The sequence below is a fragment of the Amblyraja radiata genome, chromosome 2 (genome assembly GCF_010909765.2).
Source record: "Amblyraja radiata isolate CabotCenter1 chromosome 2, sAmbRad1.1.pri, whole genome shotgun sequence".
NCBI lineage: Eukaryota > Metazoa > Chordata > Chondrichthyes > Rajiformes > Rajidae > Amblyraja > Amblyraja radiata.
This window is the reverse complement of record NC_045957.1, coordinates 109,630,787-109,643,621: the sequence shown is the minus strand read 5'-3', so window position 1 is coordinate 109,643,621 and position 12,835 is coordinate 109,630,787. Positions and strand designations below refer to the sequence as shown.

General features: G+C 44.3%; 1 protein-coding gene across 1 annotated transcript in view; it reads right to left on the bottom strand.

Moving 5' to 3' along the window:
• LOC116966926 (alpha-2,8-sialyltransferase 8F-like) overlaps positions 1 to 11,185 on the bottom strand; it is a 124,596-nt gene extending 113,411 nt beyond the window's left edge. Inside the window, exons 1-2 of the mRNA XM_033013309.1 lie at positions 10,925 to 11,185; positions 8,160 to 8,249 (exon numbers count right to left, since the gene is read on the bottom strand). Of these exons, the coding sequence (XP_032869200.1) occupies positions 8,160 to 8,249; positions 10,925 to 11,022 (188 nt within the window). The 5' untranslated portion in view covers positions 11,023 to 11,185. The remainder of the gene's footprint in view (positions 1 to 8,159; positions 8,250 to 10,924) is intronic.
• Between the last annotated feature and the right edge of the window lie 1,650 nt (positions 11,186 to 12,835).

The window sequence follows — 12,835 nt, the reverse complement described above, 5'->3', positions numbered from 1 at the left end:
GGGAGAGGAGGTCAGTGAGATATGGGGGGGCCAGATGGTGGAGGGCTTTGTAGGTGAGGATCAGGATTTTGTAGTTGATCCGGTGGGAGATGGGAAGCCAGTGAAGTTGTTTGAGGACTGGAGTGATGTGATGCCAGGATTTGGTGTGGGTGATGAGTCGGGCGGCTGCGTTCTGGACCAGTTGGAGTCGGTTGATGTAGGTGGAGCTGATGCCAAGGAGAAGTGAGTTGCAGTAGTCCAGTCGGGAGGAGATGAAGGCATGGATGAGTCTTTCAGCAGCGGGAGGTGTGAGAGAGGGTCTGAGTTTGGCGATGTTGCGGAGATGAAAGAAGGAGGTTTTAATGGCACGGCGGATGTGAGGCTCAAGGGAGAGGGTGGAATCAAAGATCACGCCAAGATTGCGGGCCTGGGGAGATGGGGAGACAGTGGTGCCGTCGATGGTGAGAGTGGGGTTATTGATTTTGCTGAGTGTGGCTTTGGAGCCTATGAGGTGGAATTCTGTCTTATCGCTGTTGAGTTTGAGGAAATTATGTTGCATCCAGGTTTTTATAGCTGACAAACAGGAGTTGATATGGGAGGGGGGGGGGGGGGGGGGGGGGGTTGTGGGGAGATTTGGTGCCGAGGTAGATCTGGGTGTCATCAGCTTAACAGTGGAAGTCCAGATTGAAGTGGCGGAGTATCTGACCAAGGGGGAGGATGTAGATGATGAAGAGGAGGGGGCCGAGTACGGAGCCTTGGGGAACGCCTTGAGTGACTGTGGCTGTAGCAGAGGTGTGGTTGTGGAGAGAGATGAAGTGGGATCTGTTGGAAAGGGAGGAACGGAGCCAGCTGAGTGCAGAGCCTTCAATGCCGATGTCTTTGAGTCTGGTGAGCAGGATGTTATGGTTCACTGTATCGAAAGCTGCGTTCAGGTCGATGAGGATGTTGAGGGAACCAGTGTCAGCAGAGGTGAGGAGGTCGTTGAGGACTTTGAGGAGAGCAGTTTCTGTGCTATGGAGGGGGCGAAAGCCAGATTGCAGGGGTTCAAGTAGGTTATACGCAAGGAGGTGGGAATGAAGTTGCGACGCAACGATACGCTCCAGGGTTTTTGAAAGAAAGGGGAGGTTTGAGATTGGGCGGTAGTTAATGAGAGAGGAGGGATCAAGACCAGGTTTCTTTAAGATTGGTGTAACAGCAGCAGTTTTGAAAGCGGAGGGTGTGGTTATTCTTCAGCGTTTAGTAGAATCTAAAAAAGACTTAATTGAAACATAAAACATTTTTAAAGAGATTTGAGAAGGTAGATCCATTAAGATGTTTTTTCCTGACAGTTTAGATGTGAAAATCAGTTTCCAAGGATAGGGCGACTCGATCAGAGTTCGATGGGTGTGTACGCAATTTACAACACTCCAAAGAGTTCAACTTTGGGTGAAGATAACAGATTAATCATGATCTTGATGGATGACTAAACAGGTCTCAATCTAGGGCAAGGGTTCCAACCTTTTTCGTCCCGTTTACCCCTGGCAACTTTAATAGCACATAACAATATTATTTCACTTATTTATGAACAACTAATGATGAACAGATAGCAGTTCCAAACAGTCAGTCAATGAGAAAAAAATGTACAAATCCAGAATCAACAAATGTACCCCCTGGGTAGGCAAAATTTACCCCCCAATTTATCCCAGGTTGGGAACCCTTGAACAAGGGAAATTCATATTTTTAAAATGTGTAAGTTTGCAATTAATCTTTGCTCACTTGTAAGCTTACACCAATATCCAGTTGAATTGCATTGATCTGCATAAGCCGCATGGTTCACTTCTAATCTTTTAAAGAGGATGCTTTTATTTACTTTTTACAATTAGTGTAATGTTAAGAATTGAACACATGCTACTTGAATATAAAGTTAATGGTTCAATGTGGCTATTGAACACTACGAACTAAAACTAAACTGCAGACTGACATCAGAGGAGGACTCGCCCACCGTGGACTGATGACGGAGGACCCGCCCCGTCAGCCCGGCTTGCCCACCTCGGTCTCCGAATTGGCCCCACGCCACCACCGTGGATGGATGCTGTGCCACCAAGAGTGAGGAGGGATCGAGAGTGAGGTGGATGTGCAGCAACAACTGTTCAGTACTTTTGTAACTTTGTCGGTGCCAGCACGTGGCAACACTTGTGTACTGCCTAGGTTGTATGGAAAACAAAGCTTTTCACTGTACCGAGGTAGCTCAGGTAAGCTAGATACATGTGGCAATAAAGTGTCATCCATTCAAACTATGAACTACGAACTATATAGACTGGGAAAATAGCGTGATGGGGTGTAATTCCTCTAAAGTGTTCAGGAGAGTTTTCTTAAGCAGTACGTGGAGGCCCCCACACATGAGTATTGGGAAATTGGGAATGACAAGTTAATGAAGTGCGTGTGGAGGAGCCCTTTAGGACAAGTGACCTCAGTTCGATTAGGTTTAAGATATTTATGGATCGGGACAGAGAGGGTCCATGTGTTAAAATGCTCAACTGGGGTAAGGCCAACTTTGAGGGTATGAGAGAAGGTCTCGCTCAAGTTGTTTGGAGCAGGTTATTTGAGGGGAAAGGAACATCGGTCAAGTGGGATGTTTTTAAAAGTGTTCTGAAGAGAGCTCAGGATGTGTACATCCCCGTTAGGATTAAAGGTGAAGCAGGCAAACGTAAAGAAGTTTGGTTTTTCGAGGGATATAGAAGCATTGGTTAAGAATAAAATGGGCACATGGGACCGATATAGACAGCTGGGATCAAGTGCATCCCTGAAGGAGTTTCAAGAACTGAGGAGCAAACTAAAAAAGATCAGAAAGGCAAAAAGGGGCCAATAGATAGTTCTGGCGGGTAGCATAAAAGACAATTCCAAAAGATTTTATAAATACATTAGGGGAAAATGGGTAACTTGGGAGAGAGTGGGGCCACTCAGGAATACAAGTGGTCACTTCTGTGTGGAGCTACAGGAGATGGGCAAGGTCCTCAATGAGTATTTCTCCTCTGTATTTACCGAGGAGAAAGACAGCAGGACAGAGGAAATTGGAGCAATCACTGGAAGTGTCTTGAGAGCAGTCAGGGTTACCGTCGAGGAAGGTACTGTCGTGTTTGAAGGTAGACAAATCTCCGGGGCCTGATCAGATATATCCGAGGACATTGCGGGAAACTAGAGAGGAAATTGCGGGAACCCTGGTTGAAATTTATGAGTTGTTCTTAAATACAGGAGAGATGCCAGAGGTTTGGAGGGTGGCAAATGTTCTACCTCTTTCCAAGAAGGGCAGCAGGGAAAATGCTGGGAACTATAGGCTGGTGAGCTCAACATCTGTAGTTGGCAAGTTACTGGAGAGTATTCTGAGGGATATGATTTACAGGCACAACATTTGCCACCCTCCAGTCTTATGGCACCTCACCCTTATTTAGTGATGAATCATAAATCTCAGCCAGTACATCTGCTATTTCATTTCTAGATTACCAGTGTACTCAGATATACCTAATCAGGAAGTTAATTTTTAGTGCTCTGAAACGTATGACAATAAAACATTCTTGACGTATGGGAGATAAGAAGGGTTTCATTGAAAATTATGAAGATATTTTGTTTGCAAGAGGGTTTTATTGATTTTTACATTGGGTGTGGCAATAAGAATTTAAAAGTTTGTGGTTGATATCATTGTGTTGGGCTGCTTCGCAAACACTGATGAGACAGAGTAAAAGAAGAGAGCTTAATTATATGGTGTCAAGACTGAAACCCCTCTCAATTCCACCTGCATTCCACCCTCTTCAATCCTTTTGTCACACACCAGTCTTTTCTTCTCTGCCCTTTGTCCAACCATCTACCTATCAAGCTTCCCTCCCACCCCCCGCCCGACGCATCCACGCATTGCTTACCAGGCTTTGACCTGTCCCTCCTCTCTTCCATCTGCCTACCCCACCTCACCAGCATCAATCGGAAAAAGGGTCCCAACATGAAACTTCACCTATCCATATCTTCCAGAGATGCTGCCTGAAAGCTACCCAAGCTGCTACAGCATTTCGTATGTTTTTTTTTTTTTGTAAACCGGCAACTGCTGTTCCTTGCGCCTGCAATGAAGATCTTACTTGCTGCAGCTTTTTTTTTTACAGGCAATTATTTAAATATACTTTCTCTGTACTTTCTCTGCGGTTGTAATGCTATATTCTGCACTACGTTTCCTTCCTCTTTTACATTTCCAGTTGTACTCATTTATGGTACGATATGTCTGCGTAGCATGCAAAACTTTTTTTTAAATATATATTGGTGTAAGTCACAGTCATTAACCAGTAACAATGCCAATGAAACAAACTTAAAATCATTTGTTTAGTCATACAGCATGGAGACAGGTCCTATGGCCTAATTTGCCCACGTGGACCAATATATCCCATCTATACCAGTGCCACCTGCCTACATTTGGCCCATATCATTCTAAACCTATCCTATCCATGTACCTGTCCAAATGTCTTTAAAATGTTGTGATGGTACCTGCTTCAACTACCTTCTCCAGCAGCTCATTCCATACCCCTGCCACCCTTGGTGTAAAAATGTTGACTATCAGGTTCCTCAGGTACTGCCATGGGTAGAAAATTGCAGACAAGAAACAAAGAGACCGAATTAACGGGTCCCTTTCAGAATGGCAGACAGTGACTAGTGGGGTACCGCAAGGCTCAGTGCTGGGACCATGGGTATTTACAATATACATCAATGATTTAGATGAAAGGATTCAAAATAACATCAGCAAATTTGCATATGACACAAAGCTGGGTGGCAGTGCGAACTGTGAGGAGGGTGCTATGAGGATGCAGGCTGACATGGACAGGTTGGGTGAGTGGGCAGATGCATGGCAGATGCAGTTTAATGTGGATAAATGTGATGTTATCCACTTTGGTGGCAAAAGCAAAAACGCAGATTATTATCTGAATTGTGTCATTGGGAAAAGGGGAAGTACAAAGCGATCTGGAGGGTTCTTGTTCATCACTCACAGAAAGTAAGATGCAGATACAGCAGGCAGTGAAGAAAGCTAATGGCATGTTGGCCTTCATAAGACGAGGAGTATAGGAGCAAAGAGGTCCTTCTGCAGTTGCTCAGGGCCCTAGTGAGACCACACCTGGAGTATTGTGTGCAGTTTTCGTCATCAAATTTGAGGAAGGACATTCTTGCTATTGAGGGAGTTCAATAAGGTTAATTCCTGGTATGGTGGGACTGTCATATGTTGATAGAATGGAGCGGCTGAGGTTGTATACTCTGGAATTTAGAAGGATGAGAGGCTATCTTATTGAAACATAAGATTATTAAGGGATTGGACATGCTGGAGGCAGGAAACATGTTCCCAATGTTAGGGGAGTCCAGAACCAGGGGCCACAGTTTAAGAATAAGGGGTAGGCCATTTCAAACGAAGATGAGGAAAAACATGGTCACCACATGTTCGCCGGTGGCTGCCGAGTAGTCGCCTTCATGGTCGTGAGGAGTTCCCGCATTCTGAGAACTAGTCGCGGCCTCATTATTGTCGCCGCTAATTTTTCAACATGTTGAAAAATTAGCGGCGACCAGAATGAAGCCGCCATGGAGAGTAGCGAGAATTCGCGTGCTGTAGGTCAAGTGGTATTGGGCTGCCAGGAGGTCGAAGGTTGTTGTAGGTTCTCGTAGCTTGTGGCCGGTGCATTTCATTGGCTCATTGGGGAAAAAAACATAAGCAGTAATTTACAGAACCAGTTGTCTCCATTCCTTCTCACCCCTTCTCCCCCTCCCCCCTTTTAAAGGACTTGCGTGACCCTTTCTGTACACTGTGCTTTCACCGTCTTTTTACAGCGCCAACTATCCTGTTCATCGCGGTTTGTGTCTGTATCACATTGGCTTTGCACTGTGTGAATTTCACTCAGACAGCACTCCCCCCGATTACCCTGCCACCCGCCTGCATAACTGACTGGTGAAGGAAGCGATGTGTGTGCGCGTGTGCGTGTTCCACGCAAGTGGCCAGTTTTTCAGGCCTGTATATGCCTTCAGCATTCCTCGATAGTAATACTGACTGCCCTCAAGATACTTCCGTTAACTGCTCCATCTTGTACATGAACAAAGAACGGCTTACTTATGTAACATTCATTTAAATTCTGAGATTATAGGAATATGGATAGGATAGGTGAATGCCATGGGATAGAAAAACCCACGAGTAAAGAATACCTTTTAACAATTATCATTAAACACCATGGAAGAATTAGCAATATACTCTACAATGGAGAATGACTTCAAAAAATCAAAGAACCAAGGAGGTCAGAAGATGCAGCCACATAAAATGGAGGATGCAAGGTCACCATCCACATAGTTTTAAGTATACTTTCTTCCAACATGTATCTGCTTGTTTATATCTTTATAATTATGAAAGTTAACTCATTCTAAAGAAAACACTTCTTTGTCTGCTTGACCTCTCCCTATAGCTCAAGCCATAGTGACCTGGCAACATCCTCGTAAATCTTCTCTGCACCCTTTGCAACTTAACAACATATTTCCTATAACAGATGACAAAAACTGAACAGAATATTCCAATGTCTTGCGCAACTGTACCATGACTTGCGGAACTGTACCATGACTTAACTTACAAAATTCTTAAGGGGTTGGACAGGCTAGATGCAGGAAGATTGTTCCCGATGTTGGGGAAGTCCAGAACAAGGGGTCACAGTTTAAGGATAAGGGGGAAATCTTTTAGGACCGAGATGAGGAAAACATTTTTCACACAGAGAGTGAATCTCTGGAATTCTCTGCCACAGAAGGTAGTGGAGGCCAGTTCATTAGCTATATTTAAGAGGGAGTTAGATGTGGCCCTTGTGGCTAAAGGGATCAGGGGGTATGGAGAGAAGGCAGGTACAGGATACTGAGTTGGATGATCAGCCATGATCATATTGAATGGCAGTGCAGGCTCGAAGGGCTGAATGGCCTACTCCTGCACCTATTTTCTATGTTTCTATGTTTCTATGACTGCCCAACCTCTAACAGGGAGATCATGTTACAAAGACTCAATTTAAGGAATGATGTGCATTCATGGATCCCTCTGCTCTACCACACTAACCAGAGCCCTGCCAATTACTGTGTATGTCAGGTACGGTCAGATAGCATCTCTGGAGAACATGGATAGGTGACGTTTTGGGTCAGGACCCTTCTTCAAACTGGAGAAAGACCCCAACCCAAAATGTTAGTCCAGCATTTTTTGGTAAAACATCTACAGTTCCTCATTTCCACTCATTCTAAAGCTTGACACAAAATATGATCAAGATTCAAGATCAAGATTCAAGAGAGTTTATTGTCATGTGCCCCTGATAGGACAATGAAATTCTTGCTTTGCTTCAGCACAACAGAACATATTAGGCATTGACTACAAAACAGATCAGTGTGTCCATATACCATTATATAAATATATGCACACATGAATAAATAAACTGATGAAGTGCAAATCACAGATAATGGGCTATTAATGTTCAGAGTTTTGTCCGAGCCAAGTTTAATAGCCCGATGGCTGTGGGGAAGTAGCTATTCCTGAACCTGATCGGGCAGCATTTCTAGAGAAAAGAAGTAGGTGACAAAGGCTCAGACCTGAAATGTCACCTATTCCTTTTCTCTAGAAATGCTGCTTGACCCACTGAGTTACTCCAGAATTTTGTGTCTATCTTTGGTATAAATCAGCATCTGCATTTGCTTCATCTAATGCTTTCACTCCCCGCGTTAGTTTGCCCCAGAAACCATTTAAAAAAACACAGTGCATTGTAAAGGGGATAAGAACCTTTGCAAACATCCAAAATTTGGTTTTGTGCCCATCCTTTGTTTTTTTAATCAATTCTATGAGCCATTTCATTGCTTCTGTGAGCTTGGAGTCTGATAATTCCCTTAACCAGATCGGTCACCAATTAGATGATTAGTCTCATATGAAAGCAGGAGGTTTAGGGATCCTAGACACATTGCTGGGAAGAGGGAGAAGAAATCCACATTCACTAATACAAGTTTCCCTTTGGACAGTAAACCAGAATTGGAAAGCAGAACGTCTCTGTATGTGGAACGCACCTAAAGATGGGAACACCAACTATAAATGAAAGCTTGATTCCACCTTATTGCAGTGGAACAGTTTATTTTATATAAACAGTAATGATACTGGACGTGAGAAAGGAAAGTTTTGTTACCTTTTGGGTTTAGCAACAAGAGTTTTGGCCACCTGCTGACATTCTGTTGAATTTGGTTCCTTCAGATTGGTCAAGTTCTGTTTTTTTATTCTAAAATAAAAAGTTAAAATCTGTCTTCGTGAAAATGTACGAGAAAAGTTGAGCAATAAAACCACTATTTTGTGTAGTGATATTGCTAATCACTCAAAACTTTAACAATTTTGCTTTTCATAGGAACATAGAAAATAGGTGCAGGAGTAGGCCATTCGGCCCTTCGAGCCTGCACCGCCATTCGATATGATCATGGTTGATCATCCAACTCAGTATCCTGTACCTGCCTTCTCTCCATAACCCCTGATCCCTTTAGCCACAAGGGCCACATCTAACTCCCTCTTAAATATAGCCAATGAACTGGCCTCAACTACCTTCTGTGGCAGAGAATTCCAGAGATTCACCACTCTGTGTGAAAAATGTTTTCCTCATCTCGGTCCTAAAAGATTTCCCCCTTATCCTTAAACTGTGACCCCTTGCTCTGGACTTCCCCAACATCGGGAACAATCTTCCTGCATCTAGCCTGTCCAACCCCTTAAGAATTTTGTAAGTTTCTATAAGATCCCTCCTCAATCTTCTAAATTCTAGCGAGTACAAGCCGAGTCTATCCAGTCTTTCTTCATATGAAAGTCCTGACATCCTAGGAATCAGTCTGGTGAACCTTCTCTGTACTCCCTCTATGGCAAGAATGTATTTCCTCAGATTAGGAGACCAAAACTGTACGCAATACTCCAGGTGTGGTCTCAACAAGACCCTGTACAACTGCAGTAGAACCTCCCTGCTCCTATACTCAAATCCTTTTGCTATGAATGCTAACAAACCATTCGCTTTCTTCACTGCATGCTGCACCTGCATGACTACTTTCAATAATAATAAATACTTTATTGATCCCCTCAGGGAAATTCAGATGTCCAGAAGCCCCCAACCAACAAACCCACTGATTCAAAACAAACGCAGACAGAAAATACATAGAATACAATGTGGACACTACCTGAGAGCAATAAATACTTAAAAAGACCAATAATTAATAATTAAAAATTAAAAATTGCAAAATGAATCCCCCTACAGCCTAGCGGTCCAAATTATAAAATCTAATGGCTGCAGGGGTGAAGGATCTCCTGAACCGCTCCGTTCTACAGGGCAGGGAGAGGAGCCGGTTGTTGTTCCGAGTGCTCTTTTGACTCTCCAGAATTACATGGAGGGGATGCCCGGGGTTTTTCAGGATGGCCTGCACCTTGTGCCTCATACGCCTCTCAAGCACATCCATCCCAGAGTCTACTCTCCCCTCCAGCACTGAGCTAGCTCGTTTAACCAGTTTGACCAGCTTCTTGTTGTTTTTTGCACTAATGCTGTTGCCCCAACAGACAACAGCTAGAAAATAACACTTGCAACCACAGTGTTGTAAAACATGTGCAGCATATCATTACACACAGTGAAGGATTTGAGCCTTCTGAGGAAAAAGAGTCTGCTCTGGCCTTTTTTGTAGAGGGAGTCAGAGTTGACAGACCAGTCCAGTTTGTTATCAAGGTGCACTCCAAGGTATTTATATGTCTGCACCACCTCAATGTCAGCCCCTGCAGCATTGACCGGCTGAAGGGGGAGCTTGGACCTGCCAAAGTTAACCACCGTCTCTTTAGTCTTAGTTGTGTTCAGGATGAGACAGTTCTCTTCACTCCAGGCACAAAAGGAACTGGTCAAGTTCCTGTATTCCTCCTCCTGCCCGTTCCTTACACATGCCACAATCGCTGTATCATCTGAATATTTCTGTACGTGGCATGTGTCAGACTTATAGTTAAAGTCTGCTGTATACAGGGTGAAGAGGAACGGGGCCAGAACCGTTCCCTGTGGGGCTCCAACATTGCACACTACTGTGCCAGAGACACTGTCCCCCAGCTTGACAAACTGTGGTCGACCCGTCAGGTAGTCGTATATCCAGGAGATAAATGTGGAATCCACCCCCATCTTCTTAAGCTGGTGTACCATGACACCCAGGTCTCTTTGCATCTCCCCTTTTCCTAATCGGCCACCATTCAGATAATTTACCAATCACCCCTTGTAGAGCTACATTAGCTTCTTCTTAAACAACACCTGAAGTCATACAGTAATACATTGTGGAAACAGGCCCATCTACACTAGTCCCACCTGCCTGCACTTGGTCCGTATCCGTCCAAACTTCCATGCACCTGTCCAATCACTTCTTTATCCCTGCCATTAGCCCTACCCCAATGACCTCCTCCGGCAACCTGTTCCAGACACCCACCCCACTTGGTGTGGAAAAGGTTACCCTTCAGATTCCTATGAAATCATTCCCTCTTCACCTTCACCTCTGATTCTCTATTCCCCTACTCTGAGCAAGAGACTCTATTCCTCTCATGATTGTATACATCCTACATAAGATCGCCCCTCATTCCCCCTGTGCTCCAGGGGAAAGAGTCCCATCCTGCTTTGAAAAAAAGTGCGTAAAAAGAAGGAAAACTAAACCAAATTGAATAAGGCTCATTCAAACAACGTTCACCAGGTAATTAAACGCTGACGCAACGCGGTCACGCCAAATTACTTTTCAGGTGAGTTAACATTTTTCTTTCACCCACCTCCAGTTTAAATTCCATTTGGAATATTTCTGGAGGACCAGGAAACCAAGAACCAAATCAATATAATGGTGAGTACATTGGTTTTCGTATCAAATCACCCTCACGCGTGCAGGATTTTTTTTTTGCAAAGAATATAATCCAAACCTGTGATAATTTGTCTTCCCTTTTCCAATCCAGGAGACGTATCCGAAACAAAATATAGACATTAGCACAATAAAGGCATATAACATCTTAGGCTTCATGTCTGGTCCTTCAAAGAACAGATAAAGGAACTGGTAACTCAACGCTTGTAGTTTTCAGGACTTGACTGAGACATAGGTGTAGCTTTAAAGTCGAAATCCTCAAGTGATCCCGCCCGCGAGCTCCACCCTCTATCACACATGTCACGCATCCTGTTAGTTTCATATCATCGATGCGTTCGTATTCTGGATGTGCTCTTCCTTCTCGATTCACAGCGGCATATTATTTTTGCAGGTGGTAGGATAAAAGTTACTAAATGATATTAAAATCAAGTGCAAGCAATGCCCTGCGCGCCGGTATAAATCGCCAGTCTACTTTCAAATTGCTTTTTGCCATTGCATTGTTCAGAGCCCCAACACTCCCCGGATGGTCAGAGGGGGGAGACCACACACACCTTCTCAAGTTGTCCGACCAGATCGACCACTCTTGGACTGCAGCGGAACGAATGTTCATTCTGCCACGTTGTTTTGGCTAATTGTACAAGGCGTGTGCACGGACATGCCTTTTGATTCTGTATTCTCAGGTTTTGTTTAAGGTTATTTTTTGTTTTCAATTATGATTTTTTTTTACAACAAATTCATGAGCTCCTCTATGTCCTCATTCATCATAATAGGTGCGCGAGGGGCAATTTTTTACACAAAGGTATTACCACAACGTTTAAACATTTTTTGGACAGGTACATGGATAGGATAGGTTTGGAGGGATATTTAGTAGGTGGGACTAGTGTAGATGGGGCATGTTGGGCGGTGGGCAAGTTGGGCTGAAGTCCGCACTGTATTTAGTTTCGTAAATAGTGAAATCCACATTGTATTTAGTTTAATTTAGTTATTGTACCAAGGTACCGTGATAAGCTTTCATTGCGCAACAGAAGGACAATACGTGATTACAATCCAGCCATTTACAGTGAATAGATACATGATAAGGGAATGACATTTAGTGCAAGGTAAAGCCAGCAAAATCCAATCAAGGATAATAATAATACATTTTATTTATGGACGCCTTTCAAGAGTCTCAAGGACACCTTACAAAAATTTAGCAAGTAGAGGAAAAACATGTAAGCGGAATGAAATAAATAGTAGAGACATGACTAGTACACAAATTAAAGACAGAATTCAATTCAAAACACAATATGAGGCAATTCAAGCACAGATGAAAAGGGAGGGGGACGTGGGGCTAAGGATAGGCAGAGGTGAAGAGATGGGTCTTGAGGCGGGACTGGAAGATGGTGAGGGACACGGAATTGCGGATCATTGGGGGAGGGAGTTCCAGAGCCTGGGAGCTGCCCTGGAGAAGGCTCTGTCCCCAAAACTGCGGAGGTTGGATTTGTGGATGGAGAGGAGACCGGCAGATGTGGATCTGAGGGACCGTGAGGGTTGGTAGGGGGAGAGGAGGTCAGTGAGATATGGGGGGGGCCAGATGGTGGAGGGCTTTGTAGGTGAGGACCAGGATTTTGTAGGTGATCCGGTGGGAGATGGGAAGCCAGTGAAGTTGTTTGAGGACTTGAGTGATGTGATGCCAGGATTTGGTGTGGGTGATGAGTCGGGCGGCTGCGTTCTGGACCAGTTGGAGTCGATTGATGTAGGTGGAGCTGATGCCAAGGAGAAGTGAGTTGCAGTAGTCCAGTCGGGAGGAGATGAAGGCATGGATGAGTCTTTCAGCAGCGGGAGGTGTGAGAGAGGGTCTGATTTTGGCGATGTCGCGGAGGTGAAAGAGGGAGGTTTTAATGACATGGCGGATGTGAGGCTCAAGGGAGAGGGTGGAATCAAAGATCACGCCAAGGTTGCGGGCCTGGGGAGATGGGGAGACAGTGGTGCC